This window comes from Castanea sativa, chromosome 12, assembly GCF_040712315.1.
Source record: "Castanea sativa cultivar Marrone di Chiusa Pesio chromosome 12, ASM4071231v1".
In the NCBI taxonomy this organism is placed as follows: Eukaryota; Viridiplantae; Streptophyta; class Magnoliopsida; order Fagales; family Fagaceae; genus Castanea; species Castanea sativa.
The window spans coordinates 13,106,026-13,117,107 of NC_134024.1; the positions used below are offsets into that span (position 1 = coordinate 13,106,026).

General features: G+C 35.4%; 1 protein-coding gene across 1 annotated transcript; it reads left to right on the forward strand.

Moving 5' to 3' along the window:
• Window positions 1–829: 829 nt before the first annotated feature.
• On the forward strand, window positions 830–10,866 carry LOC142618502 (DNA mismatch repair protein MSH3). The gene is made up of 13 exons (XM_075791447.1): window positions 830–1,903; window positions 2,911–3,102; window positions 3,462–3,626; window positions 4,446–4,544; window positions 4,633–4,884; window positions 5,622–5,876; window positions 6,002–6,133; window positions 6,652–6,912; window positions 7,267–7,338; window positions 8,491–8,640; window positions 9,200–9,682; window positions 10,001–10,320; window positions 10,524–10,866. Exons 1-13 carry the CDS (start codon window positions 911–913, stop codon window positions 10,525–10,527), a joined length of 3,378 nt encoding a protein of 1,125 aa, XP_075647562.1. The 5' UTR covers window positions 830–910; the 3' UTR covers window positions 10,528–10,866.
• The last annotated feature ends 216 nt before the right edge of the window (window positions 10,867–11,082 follow it).

Below are 11,082 nucleotides of genomic sequence, written 5' to 3' on the forward strand. Positions count from 1 at the left end.
TTTTCAGTTATTTAATGATTTTATACCTCAAATAAAAGCAAAATATAAAACTCTCAATGTAAAAAATATTGTTAGTTGAATCATCACTTTGAAACTCGCTTGAGTGGTGATTCTCGTGATGAACCATACATAATAAAAATAACTTTGCTTTAGTTCGAACTTATCACCTTTATAGTTATAAAAATAAATGTGAAAAAATATGTCTTAATAGTGAGACGGTAAAACAATATGAGATGTCCAAACGTTTTGGGTTCGTTTGGTAATATTATTCTAGTAACGTTGTTTGTATTTTTTGAAAATAAGTATAGGTGAAAAAATGTGTGAAAATACATATAATATTATTTAAACACTAAAAATTATTGTTTAAAATACACTATTAACTCATGAACAAAGTTCAACTCCAAACTAGTTTGAAGATATCTCTTTCAACATATAATTTATAAGATATTTATGTGTATTATTTAAATAAGTTATATGACTTATTCCAAAAGCCATGTAACTAAAGTCTAAAATTATATATTAATAATCTCTTCAATCGTAGCATAACAAGTTGAATGAAAATAACTAAAAACTGGTTTAGAGCCAGTACTGCAAACAAAAGTAAGTAGAAAAAGTTTATAGTTCTCTTACTTTAACCCATTACAAGATGATTAAAGAGGTCATCAATGTACAATTTTGGTCACATTACTTTTTTAATATCTCATGTAACTTGTTTAAACAAAGACAAAGTTTGGATTCAACAAATGCAAACATTTCCCTTTAAATAATACACAAAAATAGACCTTTTATTTTATTTTGATATGTGGCATCCATTTCAGAGTCCAGAGAACAAAGCGCGCCAAATCATCAAACCCTTCCTTTATAATTTGCCCTCACTTCCTCCTCCTTCACCATCACCACCACCACCATAATGGGCAAGCAGAAACAACAAGTGATCTCTCGTTTCTTTGCTCCCAAATCCAAAACCCCATCAAACCCTTCCACTTCTTCTCCTTCTTCTTCTTCTTCAAAATCAGAGGCAGAGCCCTCTCTCCGAAACCCACCAACCCCACCTCCCAAAATCTCAGCCACGGTCACTTTCTCACCCTCCAAACGCCTCCTTAGTTCCCAACTCTCCTCCCCAAAACCCAAACCTTCAAAACTCCCCAAACTCTCTCCCCACACCCAAAACCCCATTCCCAACCCCAACCCTTCCCTTCACCAAAAATTCCTAGACAAACTTCTAGAGCCTTCTCCAACCCCTTTAGAACAAACCCCAAAAACTCAATCTTCCTGCAAAACCAAATACACCCCATTGGAGCAGCAAGTTGTGGACCTAAAGAACAGATACCCAGATGTTCTTTTGATGGTAGAAGTTGGTTACAAGTACCGGTTTTTCGGCCAGGATGCTGAAATTGCTGCCAGGGTGTTGGGGATTTATGCACATTTGGATCGCAATTTTATGACTGCAAGTGTGCCAACTTTTCGATTAAATGTCCATGTGAGGAGGCTTGTGAGTGCCGGGTATAAGGTTGGGGTGGTTAAGCAGACTGAGACGGCGGCTATTAAGGCGCACGGGGAGAACCGGGCGGGACCCTTTTGCCGGGGATTATCAGCATTGTACACAAAGGCCACGCTGGAGGCGGCCGAGGATTTGGGGGGAGAGGAGGAGGGGTGTAGGGGAGAGAGTAATTATTTGGTGTGTGTCGCGGAGAAGAGTGTGTTGGAAAAGAATATGGAGTGTGGATTGGAGAGTCGGTTTGATGTGAAAATTGGGATGGTTGCTGTGGAGATATCGACTGGGGATGTTGTTTATGCAGAATTCAATGATAATTTTATGAGGAGTGGGCTTGAAGCTGTGGTTTTGAGCTTGTTGCCAGCCGAGTTGCTTCTTGGGGAGCCGCTCTCTAAGCAAACAGAGAAGGTAGCTTTGGTAGTTATGAATCTTATGATTATAAAAGTGTGTTATAGAAGAAATGAAGCATATTTGACTCATGTTTGATAAATGTACATTATTGGGTTTTTGCTAATATTAGTTAGGGGCTTCACATATCTTATGGCATTTTAATATCAGTTATTTGTCTATAAATGATGTGATTTCTCATTTTTGTTATGAGGTTTGTTTATGTGTCAATATGTATTTTTTCCTGGCCTCTAAGTAAGGGTGAAAATGTGCTGCATTTGAATTTCAGCAGAAAGTTTTGTGATCATCTAGTTTTTTTTTTTTAAATTTTCTTTTATTTTTGTGATAAACCAAAAAAATTACTATTGTAATTCTTTGACAAACTCTGAAATTAGAGTTGGTGGACTTGTGTACATGTACTTTACTCATTATAGCATTTATTCATATGAAATATACCATGACAATCAACTCACATTTTAGTTTGAGATTAATGATAGGTTGTATTTGTTTTGTGAGGAGTGAGGACATTACAAAATCACGACCATTTCTTTAGGTTCCTTTTGGGAAAGCAGCTAGAATTCATGCTTCAACAGACTGCAACAAGGTCATTGTTCTACAGCATTTGCAAGAAACCTGTAGATTTTAAAAAATTATGTGCAAATTTTTATGATCATGAGTTCATTAGAAATAAATTTTATCATAATTTTAATTCAGAGTCCCTCATGAAATGAAGAGAGAGTTTGTAGTATTTCAATGGTTATTACTATTTTGACTTTTCAAATAATGGTTATTACTATTTGGGAAATGAATTTTGCTATTGCTTCTTTTAAGAAGGGGTGGTCTAAAACATCCTTTTCTTTCAACGAAGCCTATGTTATTTCTCTTTATATCCAATTATTGATGTATCTGTCATAAAGACATAAGGTCACTATTACTAACATCATTTACAAGAAAAATAAGTTTAATGTGATTGTTTTGATATTGTTTATCTTCCCAAGCTTGCCTAATATCATGGCACTTTTTGTTAGTTGTTACTTGCTTATGCTGGACCTGCCTCAAATGTCCGTGTTGAGCGTGCCTCGCTAGAGTGCTTTAAAGATGGTGGTGCACTTGCCGAAGTGATGTCTTTATATGAGAACATGAGTGAATATAATCCAGCAGATAATCCAAAACAAAGCACAGAAGTTATAGAGCAGGGAAGCCATCATTTCGCAATTGAGGTATGGTATTTTAATATCTTTTCTTCATGCAGCAAGCTATGTGAACCTTTGGGCATGAATTGCACTCTTTAACTGGTAGCTACCCAAGCTTAAGCAGATCTTGTGATAGTTAGCCTTTAGAATACTTTTATTATTAGGGGTTAGTTAAATTATGAGTGGTCTATCTGCTGCAAAATATTCTAATTTCTTCCACTGTTATATATAATGTGATTATATTTTCATTTTCTGCCTTTGTAAGGCTACTGTTTGTATTTGGTAGCTAACTTATCAATTTTAAATAGTAATGTACTTATTTATTGTTGCTTTGGCACTTCTTATCATATTTCACTTTTTTACACTATATTATTTTGGTTTTAAAGGGAATTATGAATATGCCAGATTTGGTCGTCCAAGCATTGGCCTTATCTATTCGTCATCTAAAACAGTTTGGTTTTGAAAGAATTTTGTGCCTAGGAGCTTCATTTAGGCCCTTCTCAAGCAATGTAGAGATGACCCTCTCAGCGAATACACTTCAACAGCTGGAGGTAATTTTCTGTTTTTGTTATTCTGAATAGTTTGCATGGATATTTGTAAAAAAAAAAAAGAAAAAGAAAAAGAAAAACTAGTATGTTGATCTTTTAAGCTGCCAATAGTGCTTAGCCAGTATCATTTTTGGCTCCTCTGCTACGAACTGCCTGGCAGGAATTCTCAACAAGGGTTGATCTTAGGGTGAGGGGGCCAGTGGAAATCATCTCACTCTGATGCTGAATTACCAGCATTGATGTTTTTGTAACTTTCTTGTCATGGCCCGCATGGGTGGGTTGGCAGCAGCTATTCTTGGTTCTCTCCAATGTAGGACCACTTATACCTAGTTGGAAGAGTAAGGAACTTCCTTACCAAAACTGCAAGGAATTTTAAATATTTAATGGTTCATTTTGATGGAAGTATTTGAAAAGAAGAATGTGGATTTAAGTTTTTAGTTTAAATGGCTTGAATAAAGTATGAAAAGTACATTTTTTTAATTGATGAAACCATGGATGGATTTAAACCTTATTAATATGTGGATTTGAAATGATTTAAGTGTAGGATGTTGTTTCAAATTCATAACACAAGTGTTTTTGTTTGTGCAAAATTTTCAAAGCTCAAATCCATCATGTGTTGTTAAAATCCATATCAAGAAATTTATACTACTTAATTGTTTTTCAAATCCATTGCTTTTAAATCCTCAAATCTAAACTCAACTTTTTATTGGCATAATATATACATTATGCATGCTATATTTTCTGGAAGTTTGAACAGCTTCTTTAATTGATTTTTCTTTATTAGGAATATTAACGATAGATAGGTGTATCCATTGTCTGTAGGTTTTGAAGAATAACAGTGATGGGTCTGAGTCTGGCTCCTTGCTGCAGTCTTTGAATCGTACTCTTACTATATTTGGTTCAAGGCTTCTAAGGCAATGGGTATAAGATGGATGTGATTTTGATGTTTTTGGCTTTCAGTTTATATCTTTCTTTCTCTAGTATTTGAGAGTTCCATTGCATGATACAGGTAACTCATCCTCTATGTGATAGAAACATGATTTCTGCTCGTCTGGATGCTGTTTCTGAGATTTCAGAATCCATGGGGTCTTCAAGAGCTTCGCAAAATATTGGAGGGCTAGATGGGGAAGATGCTGATATAACAATTGTACAACCTGAGTTTAGTTATATACTTTCTTCAGTTTTGACAAATTTAGGAAGGTCACCTGATATTCAACGTGGAATAACAAGAATCTTCCATCGGACTGCCACCCCATCTGAGGTAATAAATCATTCATCCTTTGGACCACTATTGTGTATTGATACACACACACACACACACACCATTTATATGTTGTCTTCCTGGTCAATGCTTCTAAAATTTATGCCTTAAAAGTGCATGTTCTCACCCTCACCCCAACCCAAAACCCATAGAAAGTTGTTACTTCTATTTTATGTCTTACATGCCTTTCTCTCCTCATCTCCCTTCCTAAAAAAAAGAGGAAAAGTTTTCTGTAGCACAGCTGCATGGACATATGCTTCTTTAGGTAGGACAGCCACATGATTTGCTTCCCTATCAATTTAATAAAGGAATATCTCCATCTAATACTGTTGAATGCTAGCTTTCTAATCAACTTTAGAAGCATTTACTTATGTGTGGTCCCTACAGTGATCTAGTTGGGGTCTATTTCTAAATAAGGTCAAAGTTTGGTGTTGAAAAGGATCATAAATGGATAGTTGAATGAACTAGTACTGTTGTTCTCTTTTGTGATCTTCTGTGAGGAAGGTGTTTGTTGTCAGTTCAGACTATCATAATGGTCTAGAATGCTGGGATCTCTTACATTGAAATCTTATTATATGTCAAAGCTAGAAGCAAGAAGCCCTTCAGCAAAAATACAAACTTTTTTATCAGACAATTACTAATTGATTGTTGGACAGTTGTAGCCATTTTGGCATCTCCACACCCCCCCCCCCCAGGGCGTGGGTATAGCATACTGACAGGAATTATTGGATGTTAAGTTCATTGCAGTTATTCAAGCTATTTTATATGCTGGAAAACAACTTCAGCAACTTCACATTGAAGATGAGGACAACAGCAATAATATGAGAGCAAAGACAGTGCACTCCGGGCTGTTGAGAAAGTTGATTTTGACTGCATCATCATGCAGTGTAATTGGCAATGCTGCAAAACTGTTGTCTACTCTTAACAAAGAAGCAGCTAATGAAAATGATCTGCAAAATTTAATTATCACATCTAATGGCCAATTTCCTGAGGTTTGTTATTACAAAGGGTTTCATCCTCTGAATTAATTCTCGCTCGCTCTCTCCCTCTCTCTCTCTGCTTTATCTTGCCTTATTCATGATCTCTATGCCCTCTTGGTATGGCTTATTATGCATAGGTTGCTAGAGCTCGGAAAGAGGTTCAATTGGCAAACGAGAAATTGGATTCTTTGATTGATTTGTATCGCAAAAGGCTTGGAATGCGCAAGTTGGAATTTGTTAGTGTGTCTGGAACAACACATTTGATAGAGGTAGTTGATTTGAAATTCAGCTGGAAACATTTCATATAAATAATTCCTTATTCAAGTTAGATTTCAATTTTTTCTTTTTAATTCAAGATTCCACCCATCTAGTTACTCCTTGGTTCCTAATTTGTACTTTTGAGTGCCATTTTCCTTTCTTCTGACTGGTTTGTTGTGTTTTTAGGGCTAAGTTTTACCTCTTAAACTAAGTTACAACACATTCCATGTATGTTGGTCTTAACTACAACTATTGGAATAGTTACATAGCAAGTTGTGTTCTGTGAATGGTTAAATTATATGAAACTGACATTAGTTTTTTTTTTTTTGAAGTTCAAACTTTTGTGACCTGAAATTTTTTGCATTATTGTCTTTTTGTTATTCATATATCTATTGGTTATCCATTGATTTTCGTATTAGTTCCTTTGTCTTTATGTTTCACAGATATGCGTGGCCTTAACTTTTGGTTATTTCCCTTGTTAAAATATAGCTTGAGTTGGTATACCTGACTTGGTTTGGCTTTACTGCAGTTGCCCTTAGATCTAAAGGTGCCTTTGAGTTGGGTTAAAATAAATAGTACCAAAAAAACGGTTCGCTATCACCCACCTGAAGTATTGACTGCATTAGAGCAGTTATCCCTGGAAAAAGAGAAGCTAAATGTTGCCTGTAAAGCTGCTTGGGAAAGCTTTCTAAAGGAATTCAGTATTTATTATGCCGAGTTCCAAGCAGCTGTTCAAGCACTGGCTACTTTGGATTGTCTGCATTCACTTGCCATCCTTTGCAGAAATAAGGTATACACCTGGAGAAATAATTACCCTCTTTTCCAAAATTAGTCAACATATCCCTTTTGGGATGTTCCAGAATTCTTGTTTACTGTCAAAATATCGAGAAAATAGGTCCTGCATTTCTCCACATAACCCTTATCCATTTATCACATATATAATTTCACTTTTCAATGTATAAAAGTAAGGGTAACATTGAGAAGCCCATAATGATGAGTTGGTGGAAAAGTATTTAGTATTTCTTAAAATTTATGACTTGTCAAGTATAAACTCAGGGACTGGGGGAGTAAAATTTTCCACTATATCTGCAACTTAAAATTGATTTTAGATTGTTGTGTAATCCTCTCAATTAATCTATTGCAGAATTATGTTCGTCCAGATTTTGTCTATGATGATGAACCTGTTCAGATACATATCCATGCTGGTCGGCACCCGGTATGTGATTAAAACTGATTCAATTTTTATAGAGTCAGGTATCTTATAAACTTTACATAAAATCTGTTGAACTGATACTATTGTATAAATGATAATATATTTTTATTCACTCAAGGTATTGTGATCTTTGAACTAAATTCTAGTATAAATTCGCAGAGTCTTTTTCAACTTGTTTGATGATAGTCTCTCTCTATCTAATCTTGGGGCTCCAGGTATTACTGGGCTACAATAATGATTTTTGTTGAGTAATTTCTCTCTATTTGATGTGGGAGTAGAATTGGGGTTTCAAAATATAGATCATCTTTTAAATTCTATTCAAAGAGAGACATTAATGCTACTTACCAAAAAAAAGAGAAACATTAATGCTACTTACCAAAAAAAAGAGAAACATTAATGCTGTTGACATTCCAACTCTCTAAAGATGTACATGTTGAAGAAATGGGGATACTTATTATATTGATGAAATGCTTATTCTTGTCTAAATTAAGTTATATAAAAATTTGATATTTCTAGCCATGGTTCTCGTTTTCTTCTGGGGGAAAGTAGCTCATGAAGACGGGGGTTGATTGTTCCAACTCTTCCATTCTAGTTTATATGAGTCAAGCTAATGCTTTGGAAAGTGATTTTTCTTCAATATTTAAGCACAATTATTAACAAGTCCTGACTCTCTCTCTCTCTCTAAACTGGGGAGACACAGTGAACTATTATTTTTGGTGGTTCCTGGTTTCTGCCTACCTTCTGGGTGGCAAGCTGAACTTGCCCTCCGGGACCTGTGATTTAGGGAGATAGGGGTGAGGGTGGGGGTGAATTTTATTTGGTGGTTGTAGTTAGTAGTTTATGTTGACATAGCTAGTTACCTTTAGCAAATAATTGGATGAATCCATTGTGTGATAGAATATAGCTAGCTTGTACCCTTTGGTTTGTACTGGTTCTCAGATAAATCATAGTTAATCAATATTGCTGAATTGCAACTAATATGACATAATATATGCAAGCAAAGTTGTTATTATTATTTTTATTTTTGTTTTTGGGGGGGGGGGGGGTGTGTGGGGTTGGTTTCGTAAGTCAAGTTTTATGTTACTGATTTGTTAAGGAAAGGCCATTTTCTTATAAGTCATGGCCTCATGTTTACTGCTTGCTACTTTTGAGCAGGTTTTGGATACTACATTACAAGACAATTTTGTTCCAAATGACACAAATTTGCATGCTGACAGAGAGTATTGCCAAATTGTTACTGGACCCAACATGGGTGGAAAGAGTTGCTATATTCGCCAAGTTGCTCTCATTGCTATCATGGCTCAGGTAAAATTAAAGCTCCAACTGCTATATCTAGTTTTAAGAATTGGGTGTCTTTTTTTCTTTAAAAAAAAAGGATTGACCGTAAAACCCTGTGAACATATCATATTACTTACATTCCTTGAAAATTCTTGCACGGTATCTTTTAATTATTTTCATCTAAACAAGTGGGAGGTAAATATGGCTGGTCCTCTTGTTTTCGCCTTCCTGTCTCCAAAGTTGCATGTTCTGGAATGTTCTGGAATAAATTTTCCACTTGGATTTTAAAATTCATTGTAAATTTTGGATTGTTAAACTCATACTCCATGCATTTATATAATGTAATTCTTTATTGTTAGTAAGATGGCCAAGTATCTGAGAACAATGCAATTGGTTTGTGTGTTTCAATGTCAAGCAGAGTACTTTTTATTGTTCATTTTGTTTATCTCTCTATGTATTTTAATTATGTTCTGTAATAAGATTCTCAAAAAAAAAAAAAAGGTTCTGTAATAAGATTTTGTTTAAATTCTCTTCAGCTAGTGTTGACTGCTAAATATTTTAAGGAAATTTGCTCTGGTCCCTCTAGGTTGGTTCCTTTGTACCTGCATCATCAGCAAAACTCCATGTGTTAGATGGTATCTACACCCGAATGGGTGCTTCTGACAGTATCCAACAAGGTAGAAGCACCTTTCTTGAAGAGTTAAGTGAGGCTTCACATGTAATCCATACTTGCACAGCACGTTCGTTGGTTATCATTGATGAACTTGGAAGAGGCACAAGTACGCATGATGGTGTAGCTATTGCTTATGCTACATTGCATTATCTACTAGAGCAGAAAAGATGCATGGTCCTCTTCGTAACCCACTACCCCAAAATTGCTGATATTAGAACTGAATTTCCAGGCTCTGTGGGGGCATATCATGTGTCATATCTGACCTCACATAAAGATATTAAAGATACGGATATGGTTGACTCAACAACAGATCATGAAGATGTTATTTACCTATATAAGCTAGTGACTGGTGTTTCAGAGAGAAGTTTTGGATTTAAAGTTGCTCAGCTTGCACAGGTAACGTGAAATATCTCTTTGGCTCTGTTTATCCACCCAGTTTTCTGTTGTGATAAATACTATATAATATCCCCTATGAAACGACTTGTATTAAACTAGATTTCCGCTGGAAATCAGTAAATCACCCATACATGGTAAACGACAATGTGATCTTAAAATTTGGATTTTACAAAAAAAAAAGAAAAGAGAATAAATAAATAAATATCTTGGTTGAGTTGTAATTCTTTTTTACTTTTACACAATGAGGGTGGGCAATTTTACAGTCGCTGTGACATATGGGGTTTCTCTCACTTATGTTAATTGGACACTGTTTTGCAGCTACCTTCTTCATGTATTAGTCGAGCCACTGTCATGGCTTCCAGGTTGGAAGCACTGGAAAGCTGCAGGACAGGAAGTAGATTGGAAAATAAGCGGTTGCTAGAGAAACTGCTGATTGATAATGAACAAAAATCACAAGAGAACATGTTGGAAACTCCTGCGTGCTTCCATCAAGGAGGGGCAGGGGATTTAGAAGACATATATAATGCTTACAAGGAATTTTTTCTGAACTTGAAAGCCGGCATATCTGATAATGACCTTGCAAGAAGCTTCCAGTTTTTAAACCATGCTCGAAGCATTGCAAAGGATTTAATAAGCAGGTTTAAATGAAATTACTTGGCTCTCTCTCTCTCTCTCTCTCTCTCTCTCCTTGAATAGATAGAAATTTGTGCTCTTTTTCGTATTTTCATGCCATGATTGACTAGCTTTGTTTCCTTGCTGTTGGCAATAGTAGTTTATTGCACATTTCATTACGGACTTGATGTGATAAACCATTTTATTTTGTGCCTTTTGTTTTTCCCAGATAGAAGGCCATTCCTGAAAGTGAGATGGCATGTATATTATGGAGAGGGGAGCAACATTTATAGCAATTGAGGCTAGTTCAAATGAAGAATTTCTTCAATTTTGTGGATAATAATTGTGTATAGTACATCATTCCTGGTCTCTCTCTCTCTCTCTCTCTCTCTCAATATTTTTAGTTAAAAATAGTCTCGATTTCTATTTATTTGATTGCCATATGTTGTAATTAGCACAAGATTCTCTTATGCACCCTTGCAAGTTGCATCTGGAGAACCTAATTAGTGAATTGAGATGTAAATTATTACTAATATTATCATTATATGAAGGTGGTGGGGTTCTTTTCTCTATTCTTCTGTGGAGTTGGACATCTTTGTACAGTTTCATATGCAATCTATTGTTAATGACAATTTCAATCAAATTTTGGGAGTGAAAAAAAGAAAAAGAAAAAGTGGTAGAATGTTAGAATCAGTTCATGCTATAGCAATGAGTGTGCATGTGATGAAACCATGTTCTGGGCTTTCTTACATGCTTTATGCCAATGGTTACTCATTAATTTTGACTAC